The following is a 14,045-nucleotide window of genomic DNA, read 5'->3' on the forward strand; positions in this document are numbered from 1 at the left end:
TCATCTCTGTGGATACTGTCCATTGCAGCAGATCAGTGTCCTAATTTAGGATCTTCGGAACATGTTAACGTTACTTAGCCCCTGAGTTTACCTGCATTGAAGTGATTTATATGCAAGGTGGATTGCTCATTTGCATATTAATTTGTCAGGAGTACTAGTGTCAGCCTCAAGTTTTCATGAGCTGATTCATTTTGGTGTCTTCTGCCTTCTCACGACAGTATAACTTTACGTAACACATATCAAATCTTCTGACATTGTGTTCAAGGGTGGCTACAGTTTCATCTATTTTGAGTTTTGTGCTCTTCAAGTTGAAGCTAATTCCTGCAATATCTGACTAAATGACAGATTAAATGTTGAAATGTGTCTCAGGTGTACCTGACCTTGCTGTGTCTGTCTTTGCTTTATCTGTCCTACATGCAGCCAGATCCTAGGTTTCATCCTGTGGCCGTCAGGTCTTTACGGTGTTGAGCCCCCTCCCTTTCCTGGCCCCTGCCTGCAGTTCTCCAAGCTGCAGGACCCAGACTCACTGAAAGGTGCAGGCCTCCTCTCCCTGCAGAATGACTGTTGCCACAGGCGACCCCTCTGACGAGGCTGCTGCACACCCAGGGCACCCCCAGGACTACGACCCGGAGGCTGACCATGAGTGTTGTGAGAGGGTGGTCATCAACATCTCAGGGCTGCGCTTTGAGACACAACTTAAAACCCTCTCCCAGTTCCCAGAGACTCTGCTGGGGGACCCCAAAAAGAGGATGCGTTACTTTGACCCGCTGAGGAACGAGTACTTTTTTGACAGGAACCGACCCAGCTTTGATGCCATATTGTATTATTACCAGTCAGGAGGTCGGCTAAGAAGGCCGGTCAATGTCACCCTCGACATTTTCTCAGAGGAGATTCGGTTCTATGAGCTGGGTGAGGAGGCCATCGAAATGTTCAGAGAAGATGAGGGCTTCATCAAAGAAGAGGAGCGGCCTCTTCCCGATAATGAGTTTCAAAGACAGGTGTGGCTGCTGTTCGAATACCCAGAGAGCTCAGGTCCTGCTAGGATTATTGCCATAATCTCCGTCATGGTCATTCTGATATCTATAGTCAGTTTCTGTTTGGAGACCCTTCCCATTTTCCGCAATGATGAGGAGGAAATGCACAAGTCTCACGCTGAAGTCTTTTCACCTGAGACCAACACCACAATCATCAGCTACACATCTACCTACTTCACTGACCCCTTCTTCATCCTGGAAACTCTTTGCATTATATGGTTCTCCTTTGAATTTCTAGTACGTTTCTTTGCCTGCCCCAGCAAAGCAGGGTTTTTTGGTAATATAATGAACATTATTGATATAGTTGCTATCATCCCTTATTTCATCACTCTTGGCACAGAGCTGGCAGACAGGCCCGAGGATGGTCAAGCGGGTCAGCAAGCCATGTCTTTAGCCATTCTCAGGGTCATCCGGTTAGTACGAGTCTTCAGAATTTTTAAGCTCTCACGTCACTCTAAGGGGCTTCAGATCCTGGGCCAGACCCTGAAAGCCAGTATGAGAGAGCTCGGCCTCCTCATTTTCTTCCTCTTTATTGGGGTCATCCTGTTCTCCAGTGCAGTATACTTTGCTGAAGCAGATGAGCCTGAATCACAGTTCGAAAGCATCCCTGATGCATTTTGGTGGGCTGTAGTGTCCATGACAACAGTTGGCTATGGTGACATGGTCCCGACTACAATTGGTGGCAAGATTGTGGGCTCCCTCTGTGCCATTGCAGGTGTGCTGACCATTGCCTTGCCTGTGCCTGTCATAGTATCCAACTTCAACTACTTCTACCACCGCGAGACCGAGGGTGAAGAACAAGCCCAGTATCTGCAGGTCAACGTGCCCAAAGCGGACTCAGCCGAGGAGCTAAAGAAGAGCCGGAGTGGCTCCACCATCAGTAAATCAGACTACATGGAGATCCAAGAGGCTGTCAACAACAGCAATGAGGACTTTCAGGAGGAGAATCTTAAGACAGCTAACTGTACACTGGCCAACACAAACTATGTAAACATCACCAAAATGCTCACAGACGTGTAGTCATTGGCTACTTTTCCCCCCGTCACAGCGGGAAATGCGGAGCTAAGCAACTGGATGGGACAGGTGTAGAGCCTCCTGCCTCATGTGTGCTGGAAAAATCAAGGCAATAGAATTCAGGATGATGATGGTGATGAAGATGATGGTGATAGACAGTGAAAAAATATTACAAAGACTATTTGCTCACTTTGCGCTCATCCTGTCTTCACTCCTCACAACCTGTCCTTAAACACTTCAGACAATATGACTGTCAAACAGAGTGGATTTTCAAATTTTGCATTTCTGCATGGAGTTGGCTTTGTCTGTGTGGTTGCTTAAAAATTATACCTTAAAATGTCCCGCTCACAACAGTAGCCAACAGTAGTGCACAAAAGAAAAGATAAAGGGAGAAAAACAGCAAGGAAAAAAATTATCGCTTTCCAAAAAGAAAAACAATACAACACAAGCCCTGCTTTAGTCCTCTGTCCCTTGGTCCCTCATTTCCCAAGGCACACTGCTCTGCCATGCGCTTTTTGAAGAGCCCTATTCGCACGCTACATATGCTGCTTCCTGGAGCCAATGAAACTGTCTTATGCTACACCATTTACAGATAAAAGGATGTGTGAGCATAAAGCCAGCCCACTCCAGCGCTGCTATGGCCTGTGGGTGACTTGTGACGAGGTTGGTGGTTAAGTACACCATGTTATTTCAAGGATGAATGACAGCCATCAGCACTAAGCTTATGGTTCGACACCTTTTTTTCCCAGTAGACATCAGTATCTGATGAATGACTGAGAATGGCCTTGACTTTTCACTGCTTTGGTCTAACATGTACTGTATGTATTGCAATGCAAGCTTCCCCCCTTCCATTCACCGAAACTGGTCTTACTGCAGAGCTTTGAGGACAGCTTGAATGTTTCTTCTTGTTTTGTTTGTTTTTCACAGTTTCACACGTAACAGTACTTATTCATATAGATAGGTAGATAACTGTGACTTAACTGATAGCCGGTAGGTAGATAGGTACTGTCAGTAGTAAACTTAGTCAGTAGAAATATTGCATGACATTTTTATCTGAATGAGAATTTCCACTTGTTTCTCAACTGCCACTTGCTTCATCATCACTGTATATTTGTCTGTACACTGCCTTCTATACAAATACACACTTTTTAAAGGATACCTGCAGGTAGCTGTTACAAGAACCTAAAGCTGTTACAGGATTTCTTAAGGTATAATTATACGGCCAAATCCAATCAGGATGCGGTGTCCTTGTTAATATCAACATTCCATGTAGAAGTCATTGCTGTTAACTTTTGCCAGGTTGCTGTTAAAGTTTTGCAGCTTAGCTGCAATGTGAAGCAAATGTGTAAACTCACACTCTAGTTTTCGACATTAATTCCAGTTGCAGAGGTGATAGACTTGCAGTTCTGTCTTTTTCACAAGTTTGTCACATGATCACGTCCTCATGATCAAAATAGCAACTTTTAAGGACTCGTGTATAGAAAAACGCTTCCCCTAAACTGCCTTTATCTGGGTTTACGCTACTCTCCTAGTGTTGCATGACCTCAAAAACATTCCTAGAAGCATGCATTTAAGCTCAAAGAAGAAGCCTCTGAGACAAAAAGTATAATTATTAAAATAGATATCTTTATTTCTTATATATAAAATATATAAAGACAGTACACATATACAATACACATATACTTTTATCAGAGAGAATTTTAAAAAAGTTTAACTATTAATGTTTAATATATAAGAGAAAGCAAGAGCCTTTCCACAATGCAGATCATTGCCATGATTTCTTTAGTCTTATTTGAATAATAATATTGTTCTGAGCACTGTTACTATGTTCTCCTGTTGCAGAGCCTGTTCAGAGTGCCAAAGACACACTCTTACTAGCCATTACAGAAGCATTTTCTCTACTTGGAGTTTTTTCCAGCAAATCTAAAAGTCATCCTGGATTTAATTTTAAAAGTCTGCTTCATTTAAACTGCCTTCGGCGACATGGTTGTTAAAGGCCCTGTTCAGAACTGTATTATCCCAAATCAGAACTTTGAGTCGAAAAGCTTTTTATTGCCATTTAATTGGTCGGACTAAAAATTGACTCTGGCTGTCCTGTAAAAATCTGATGCCAGAAGACAGATACCATCTGTATTTAAAAGTTGGCATCAGATGTGAAATAGGTTTTGATTCCAGGATTGAGTCCAGCTGAGATTTTCCACCAAATGCTTAACACTGCCAAGGTAACAGTCAAAGGCAGTAACGTCAATATGGGAAGTGATAATTAGCAGCAGTGTAGCAGATATTGGCTAACCTATAGGTCCTCTGACTTCACTCCTCAGTCTCTTGCCTTTCTCCATCTTTTCGAAGGTGTCTTGTGTAATTAGAAAGGTGATGGATGGGGAGTGGATCTGTAGCAAGAAGTATCTAAATGAATTTACTCATGCCAGGATGTACATCTTTATTCTTAGGGTTTCATTTTGCTCACTACAGTCTTTAACCTGCAGTTGCAAAATGTTTTACGCCATCGCTGCCAATATGTGCTCAGGACGCCTCGTCCAACTGCCTGTAATGAGGCTTCTGAAGTTTGTCCAAATCTGTGTTTGCTTTCATGTATGTTGAGAGGAAGGAACACATACATTTATTGCTTTCCCCAGGGTTACTGAGAGGTGGATCAGATGTAAAATGGGCAGTAACTCGAGGCGTGGACAGATTAAATAGTTGTTTAGCAATATTTCCATAATCCTTTAGTGGAGGATGCTGTGTTGAGGACATAGATGTAGAAGTATTGGGTTTTTTTAGAAAGAAGAATTACCCTTTATGGACCGATTACAACAAGATCTCTGCAGTCCAACCAAGATCTTATTGATCATCAGTTGAGTATTGATGTGGGGGTGTTGACGCACAGCTATGTAGGAGTTTACAATGTGTGCATATGTGTGTATGTGTGTGTGTGTGGAGAGGAAGAGCAAACCACTGAATGTCAGTGTCTTAGCCTGGTTGTGCAGCTGCATTTATGCAACAGCCATTTGCATATCTGTATATTTAAAAAAAACACTCACAGTCTGACCAAAAATATTTGTCTATGCATGTAAATGCATTGTATTTTGTTGTATTCATTTCATAACACATGTTTGTGATAAATGTGACATACACATGTTACATTTATTATTTTGTTAAAATTGGACATATTACCTAAGCCAAATTCACTGTAGCATCTCATTCTGGATACACACGGTTGAGGCTGAATATTGACAGTTATTTCTGCTTAAAGCACAAAGACGAGTAGAATCATCCTCATCTGTATACCTGCAGATTTAATCTGTAAAATGTTTTTATTCAGTGGAACAAAGTTGATGAAAATGATCTTGTATTGCTTTATAAGGAGCACCACCGCCTCTAAAATATCATCTCTCACTTGCTGAGGGACCCACCAGCAAAATCCACACCACAAGAAGGGTGCCCAGCAGTGAATACACTGAGTAATCTATGCAGAGAACGATTATTAGCTAGTCTGGAGAAGGTTTAGGTACTGAATTTTGACTTTTATCCCACACCAATTACATGTTGATTCTGAGAGCTGACAGTGCTTTTTAAGCAAACATTTAAGCTAAAGTGAAACACTGCAATATTCTGCTGCTGTACGTCCAAGTCCTGCATGTTAGCTGAATGTGAATATAAGCTTTGTGAACTTTGTTTGAAATGCAGTGTCAGCTCTTTGAGACAAGGCTCCTTTAAAAAAAAAAAAAAAAAAGAGGCAAACTCATACATACGGGAAACAAGATGATCAATATGCAATCTGTATGCATGTGTGTGTTTGAGAAAGAACGTTTATTTTCCCCAGAGCCTGATCGTGTGGCATCCACTGAAACAATATGTACAGTTGTTCACCTCACCCCCTGTCCTCCCTGTATCATTGAGGCCTGAAAACATCCATCAACATGGGTACAGTGGATAATGGATTTTCTTTCTATGAAATGAAATATAAGAGAATAATGTAAATAATAACAAATGGATGATTGAGCAAGAACCATGTACTATATACTGTATGTGAAGTCTGGATTTCAAAGTAGTATTATCTGCACTTTACAAGACAAAAAGGACAATCTATGGACAAGTAAAATGAGAAATTAAAATGCATTTAATCCTTCCAAATGATCATAACCCTGACAAATAATAACAATAATGAAGCCAATAATAATTCAACTGAAATCTTGTTTAGTGTGTTTATTGTGTGCCATGTTCTTGATCTTTCCCAAAATTCTGTGTTTTTGTTGGCATTCACTATGGAAATATGCGAGAGGTGTTGTTTGAATGTTTATCCAGCCTTTTCCTTCACATTGCTCTGTTCGCAAGGTATAAAGTCTACAAATGTTTGAGGGCTAATTTTAGCTGAGGAGCGTCTGCGCTGATACAAAATGCCATGAATCGATCAAAGGCCGCTTTGTTGTTATTCTTAGGACATCCAGCATCTTTGTAGCCACGGGCAGTGTGGAGGACATTTTCAAGCACCTCCTGGTATCTTCAGCTTCTCCCTCCTTTAAGTGCACGGTATATGCTCCCAGCAGTTTAAAGAGAGAGCAGGGTGTTCTAATAATAGCCTTTTTCTTTTTTTTTTGGTAGAGAAAAAAAGATAAGAGGAGGAGATGTAGAGGAGGGTGGAAAGGAGATGGCACAGGAGAAGGCAAAATTTTTAAAGAAATCCTTCACTGTGAACTTTTGGCATTACATTCCTGGCATCAGTCGTCTTCATGTGCGGTCACAAACATATCTGATTTTCTCCTGCTAATGTTATCAATCATTTCATTATCGGCTAATTTGTTGATCATATCATCTATGAAAAAGCACAAAATAGGAAGGAAAAAAATTCAGTTCACAATCAGATGTGACAGAAAACAACAAACTAGAAAAGCACTTAGAGAGCGCAGACCTCCGCCAAGGCAGATCAGTGCCTGTCTGCCCCCCCCCCCAATCAGCACCAAAATTTAATCATCTGTTCCTAGGTAACTATACCATTTGAGAAGACACACAATGAAATTTGGATATGTGTCCTTGGGAATCAAAAGGGGATTGCTTCAGCTCTACTTTGGAAAATAGGGAGGGAGTTTTTTTTTTTGTTTGTTTTTATAGACTCATAACGTCTGCTGGTACAATTTAGATAACACAAGCTAATTTAATGTGTCCTGTCTTTGAGGTCATCCTTCACTGTCGTCCTTTTTATGTCTGTGCACTTCAAGGTGCTTTCTTCCCTCACATTGATTCACCTTAACTGTCATATCTACACCTGCTAACACATTTTTAGGGCTAGCTGCCATCTAGTCTTCTGCTCTCTGCTATCTTTAGCCCGCTTGTGGCTTAACTACAGTTCTGCATTGGGAGCGAGAACACTTGGGGCCTCAGTACTGTAGCTACATCTCTGCTGTAGTCATTAGTCTTGCTTTGATCCAGCGATGCAGTGCAGCACTCTGCAGCTCGCTCTGCTGAAACCAGGGCAAACAGGGAGAGGGAAAGCAGGATGGAGCAGCATGGCTGAGTCCGACCGAGTGTACGCACAGTGGGAGTGCAGGCCGGCTGCAGGTGGCCGCTGATGCCCCATTGTTGTTGTGAGGGAGGAGTGAGTGTGAGTGTGGGGGGGTATGTGTTGTTTGTCAGGGAAGGTAGCATGCCCACAGGAGCACGGTTGAGCAGTCATACAAGCTTGCACCATGCTTACCAGCTTGTAATTAGGAGACGAGCGCTGTGGGACTTAGCACTGCTAATCCAACAGGGCAGCCCTGGCACTAGACCACACCCCACTATTAGGAGGTGTTCAGCCTTACACTCATTAACTCCTGCCCTGATAACAGGTACTGAAAGTGAGTGTCCCCATCTGAGACGCCCTGAGGTGATTTAAGATGTTTAGAGCATTTTAAAGGTTCGGTTCAGACTGTTTTTTTTTTTGGTTTTTTTTCTATTAAATGATCCCTATGAGTTAGCCTTTTGACTTAAAAAACAGATTAATATGATTAGGATAGATGTTCAGTTTTACTTTGTTTGTTCTGTGATGGAGAAAATAAAGAGGAAAGCATTACTGCCCTCTAGAGGTGCTGTTGCAGAAATGACTGATTTTCTGAAACCAGTCATTTTTTATTATAAGAATGTATTCGAAATAAGTGACAAAAGCAAGGCCTTCAAAGTGCATAAATGCCCTTGGGTTTATTAGTTTTATTTTTTGAAGTGGCAAGATAAATTGCAGCAGCATTGTGTTTGCAGACACAATAGGACACATGTTCTCTCCAGAGTCATATGGAGGATCAATACACTCATATTGTGTCATAGGTGCATTGAATATCCACCAGCACATGCCCGCCCCCCTCCACCCCTCTAGGGTTGATAAATGGGCTTGGTTAAGGTCAGCCAACCATGCATCCCATCTAGCAGAGGACAGTGAACCTGTCACACAGCACAACCACACCGGCAGACAGATGCTTCAAAGCTCCTAAGCCTGAACTAACCAGGCAACATGAAGTAATATGAAAGACAAAACAGTATGGAAGAGGGGAGAAAATCCTCTTTTACATAATGATGATGTGAGTTGAATAAATAATGAGGGGAGAGGTCACAGTGAAACAGTGCTTATCAGGCTGTGAGATAAGCTTCACTACCAGGTGTCAGTGTGTTGTGAGCCCAGGACAGCCCCCTGACCCGGGATGTGGAGGGTCTGATAAACACAGTGGGCCATCATTGGAGCAAAAGTGGCTTTAATCTGAATAATGTGAATAAGTTGCGCAATCCTGTGTCATCTAGAGTGAGAGGATATGAAATTTAAATTAAGCCAGTTTCTGACTTTTTTCACCCTAAGGTTTCAGTAATAATCTGAAGTGTATGAAGCTTTATGAGTGAAAGGACAACAACTAAAACCTCTGTTGGATTCATGTGAAGCAGAGTGTTCAGCACCACTTTCTCACAGGTCACAGAGCTTAATTGTTAATCTTCCCTTTGTATGTCACTTTGGAAAAAAGCATCTGCCAAATACATAAATGTTAATTATAATTATATAGTGTAAGTTGTAATTGTAATGCTTTTTTATGGGTCATAACTCATATACTAGTGCATTTAAGAAAAAAATCTTTGATCAGTCTCCATATTATGAAATGTATTATTATGTGTAATTAATATTGTATAGACACTCCATCTTGGAGAGGAGTTGAATTTTTAAATCAAGGTTCACTTTATTGTCATTACATGTAGTGTGTACATGAAACAAAATCAGAACTTAGGTCCAGCAATGTACATGGTAAAAATCCTATAAAATGAATCCTGTATTAAAAATAGTAACAATAAAATCTGATAATAACAGTAAAACCTAATAAATAATGAATAAATATGCATAAATACTACAGTGCAAGATTAAAAATGAGCAGCACATTAAACAAGGATAAAAACAGCAGTGTTTTCAGTAGCAGCATGTTCATGAAAAGATATATATTCAATAAATATAGAATAAATATATTCTAACATCTTGGGGGTAAAGGCCCTTTCTCTTTCTTTCACTTAAAAATTAAGAATGCAGTGTTTAGGATTCAGTGCCACCTAATGATGATATTATAAACTGCAACTAAATTAATACCCCTTGCTTCACCCTCCCTTTTCATACTGTATGTATCAGAGAATGTAATGAATACAGTATATTCTGATCTTTCAGCTGCAACCACAAACAAGATCAGTTGCAGAGTCCTGCACTGAAATAGATGTAAAACTAAACTCTGTTCAATCTCCAGTTTTCTGAAAGTTTTTGTGAAAAAGGACAAGCTTCATGGAAAAACTAAGACAACTGCATACAGCGCCACCAGTCACAATTGTTGCTAATTCTCCCAATTGACGATAAAAGTATTGCAGCAAAAAAATAATAAATCCCCCTTGGTCTGAAATGTATTTTCATCATAGCATACAATCATACAAGAGATATCTTTAAAACTGCTGACTGGACACATACAACTGCAAAAAAGGTTTGAAATTACTCTTTTTTTTTTTATTGTCGTTTAGCACATGGAGATTTTATATGTTTTAAATCAACTAAATGCCCATAAAATAGGATTTAAAATCTGTTAATATGGAAAGAACTTATTTGACTCATATGCAGCTTTGTTAATATGTAGATTAATATGCAGATTAGAAATAGGAGGGGCCATTTTGGGGTCTGGAATCCAATCCTTACAGTGCACCCATGACCTGCTCCGTCTGTTGCCCTCATTCTGCGGTAACAAAACACAACTATTTTTACTTTCAGGTGACAATACACCAATGAAAACATAAATATGGATATTATATTCAATTTTGACAACAGAGCTTCCTAAATTTACACTCTGTACCCTTTGAAAATGTTTGTATTCATGGCCTATAATTCTTTGTAAAGGCATGAATACCTTTCTTTTTTTAAAACCAATCAATAGAGAAAGTAATAGTAATAACTTAAAAATCATTTTAACCCTTTACAGGAGATTCATAGAAATACTCTGAAATTCAAAATATCAACCTTAGTGTGTTATTCAATGACCTAAAAAGACTTGATTACTTTTGTGAAATTTAAAAAAAAAAATTTTGTATTGTCATGGAGAAAATCAAGGTCAATGAAGTTACCGTATTTGGTTCCAGGAAAATCCAGGAAGTATTTTTTTTTTTTTTAAATGCAAGAAAAACACATGTTAGGTGAAAGGAACATGTATTTTGGAACATTAGAAGATGACTTTCATAACATTAGACCAACATAAATGCTGATCCAGACCCCTGTCCACATCCACATTATCCCTTTTAAACATCATTCCTTACATTAGTACCATGACTTCATGGTACCTAACAAAGCAGGTACACTCACTGTTCATGCAGAGGTGGACCTTACAGACCCTGTAGACCACATTAGATCTGAGATTGTTGCCTCACTGTCCTCACTGGAACTGGTGCTGTCATTGTCTTGTAGTGTGTGTTGAAATGACCAGAAATAGTCACTTGGCCGATAAAGGGTTAAAAGGTGTTTTATGGCCCGAGAACAAACATGTCTTGATTTGACCCAGATGCATTGTTACATGCACTTATTTACATTTTAAGTTCTAGATCGACTTCTGTTACTGAAGTGAAGCCTGGCCAAGAATGCAGAGCCCACAAAAAAAAAAACCACATCATAAATATAAAACATTCATGAATAGGAGCAGTTCAGTCAATGTTCATGAAACCTGAAAAGACAGACAAAAAAGCCCCTGAAAGCATTAACAAATACACTGTTTTTTTTTTTTTTAATGTATGTCTTATATGGAGGTGTAACGATATTTGTAGTTTTGATCTATTAAAACAACAAAATATTTGATTAGCATGTCAAATTGTACAAAGCCCAACATCACAATCACATTAAATGCAGAATTAAAGTGGTGAAAACGAGCGCCGTGAGGTCTGAATAAGGATCTTTACTCTTATCTCGATCACTTGAAACTGCATCCTTGCCGTTGGCCACATACACATCTTGTGGAAGCCATTTCCAACACGACAAACCAGGGAAAGAATGTCAGAGGCTTTAAATATCCTGTGTGAGTTAATATTTCATCAACATCTCAGTCCCAAGGCCTCTTCCCCCTTTTACATCCCACTTCCAGCTCTGAGTCTGTGCACAGAGCAGGAACAGGAAATTTGTAATGCCTCAACACCACTGCATTTAGTCCAACCAGTTCCTTTTGCCTTCCTCAACCTTTTCCCATCGTGTCATCTACAAATAAATTCCCTTCTTGCCTTTTTGCAGATAGAAATGCATATTCGTTCATTGCTTTTATCATGCCCGATATGACAGATGATATCAGAACACGGAGGAATCATTAAGTCTTGATGAAATGCAGATATTTAAAAAACGCTGTGCAGTCAAAGTTACAGTGACAAAGAGAAAATTAGCTGCGTGGTGTCTCGCTGTGTGGAGCCTATGGTGAATTTGTCCCACTGCGCTCACATATCCTCTTCATTTTGTACGAAGACAGGCCTCTTAGCTGAAATAAAGCCTCGTCATCACCTGGTGCATGGACACTACATGTATTCCTTTATCCAAACACTAGTTCTTTAATAGCGTCTTAACAGATGTGTGAATTTCTACAAAAATGTATTGTGAGTTATAAAAAAAATGTATCATAGCAGAGACTTGTTCAGTGTGTAATCCAGTTACAGAAAATGGAATATTATGTTTATTATTATGTTTTCAATTGTGTATAATCACCTGAAAATGAGATGTGTTGAAGCAGGTCACAACATGTCACTCTGCTATATTTCTACACAAACCCATAATGTTTTTTTTTTTTTCTTTTTTCCTGCTTTACAGTGGATACCATCCAACATTAAGGTGCATTACTGTCACCCAAATATCCCAGAATGAACAAACCAAACACTCACTCTCAGTGGTGTAGTGGTCCCTGGAGAAGTGGGTATACTCTCAATTTTTGCCCTTTTTTTTTGTTTTGTTTTAAGTAGTCCAGAAAAAATGTCCTGTTTTAGAAACAGTGACATGTAAGACTACTCTGTTTAGTTTAGCCAAATATCTGTCAGTAATATTTGCTCACTATTATAAAATTATCATGACTTGATCAGGAGCAGTTTGTAGGTATTACTGGTCACACAACCAGCTGCATGAATGTACAGGGGTTGGACAAAATAATGGAAACACCTTAAAAAATCAACAAAATATAATTTAATATGGTGTAGGTCCGCCTTTTGCGGCAATTACAGCCTCAATTCTCCGAGGTATTGATTCATACAACTTGTGAATTGTTTCCAAAGGAATTTTAAGCCATTCTTCAGTTAGAATACCCTCCAACTCTTTTAGAGACGATGGCGGTGGAAATCGACGTCTTACTTGAATCTCTAAAACTGACCATAAATGCTCAATAATGTTGAGGTCTGGGGACTGTGCCGGCCATACGAGATGCTCAACTTCATTAGAATGTTCCTCATGCCATTCTTTAACAATTCTAGCTGTATGGATTGGGGCATTATCATCTTGAGGTGAAAGTATTTCCATTATTTTGTCCAACCCCTGTAAATGTATTCAGCATGAGGCAAACATGGGATAATTAGCCTTTCATAGCGTTAGCCTACTCACACAGTTTAACTAATGACGACAAAATCTCTTCTCTAAATGTGCAGTTATATGGCCAGTAGTTTAACAGCGACTCATTTGGAAAACACCTTAAAACTTACCTCAGAATTATGTATTCCATGAAAGTAGGTTCTCTTAATGCATACCACTCACTTGAAATATATTTATTCTGGCTTTCTCGTCCACATTTCCAATAATCGCGTATCTTTTAATGAGACGTGCAGTGACCTGTCAATCAACTGGAGTGGAACTGGCACCTGGGGTGTCTATTCAGGTTTCAGAGGTGGCCGGCGCTAGTTAGCAATATTTTCGTCGACATGACCCACCCTACTCTGCCTCTGATTGGCTCATCAGTCCTCATGCCTAAAGTTAACCAATCTAATCAGTGAAGGCACCGAGTCCTAGCCAATTAGAGGCAGAGTAGGGCGGGTCATGGCTTCACTATTCTAGGAGAAAAAATGACCAATTTGACTCAGATACTACTGAATGGTGCACATCAGGGGTGATTTAGAAGTGGGTATACGCAATGCTGACTGAAAGATAAGTAGGTATATGCCGTATACCACCGTATACCCTGGACTACACCACTGCTCACTCTGGGCCTTGTGCGTTTTCTGTGGCCGCTGTAAAGGAGAGTGAGACAAGGAGAATCCATTTCACTCTGTAGTTTTACCACCAGATGTCATAACGTCTCACCCAGTGAAATTTCAAAGTGTCTAGAAGCAATATTTTATTTATATAACAAAGGTTCAGATGATGGTATCACAAGACCAAGGGAATGAGGGGAATTTTTCACTGACTTCCATCCATGCTGCATTTGCACAAACCATTTAAAAGACATTCAACTTACATAAAGGACATGGGCAAATTATGAGTAAAAAGAATCACTGGGGAAAAAAATATATATATTGGAC

General features: G+C 39.9%; 1 protein-coding gene across 1 annotated transcript; it reads left to right on the forward strand.

Moving 5' to 3' along the window:
- Positions 1-529: 529 nt before the first annotated feature.
- On the forward strand, positions 530-5,082 carry LOC115419546 (potassium voltage-gated channel subfamily A member 2). The gene has a single exon (XM_030134400.1). It carries the CDS (start codon positions 558-560, stop codon positions 2,052-2,054), a length of 1,497 nt encoding a protein of 498 aa, XP_029990260.1. The 5' UTR covers positions 530-557; the 3' UTR covers positions 2,055-5,082.
- Positions 5,083-14,045: the final 8,963 nt, after the last annotated feature.

The sequence above is a fragment of the Sphaeramia orbicularis genome, chromosome 5, assembly GCF_902148855.1.
Source record: "Sphaeramia orbicularis chromosome 5, fSphaOr1.1, whole genome shotgun sequence".
Classification (NCBI taxonomy): Eukaryota; Metazoa; Chordata; class Actinopteri; order Kurtiformes; family Apogonidae; genus Sphaeramia; species Sphaeramia orbicularis.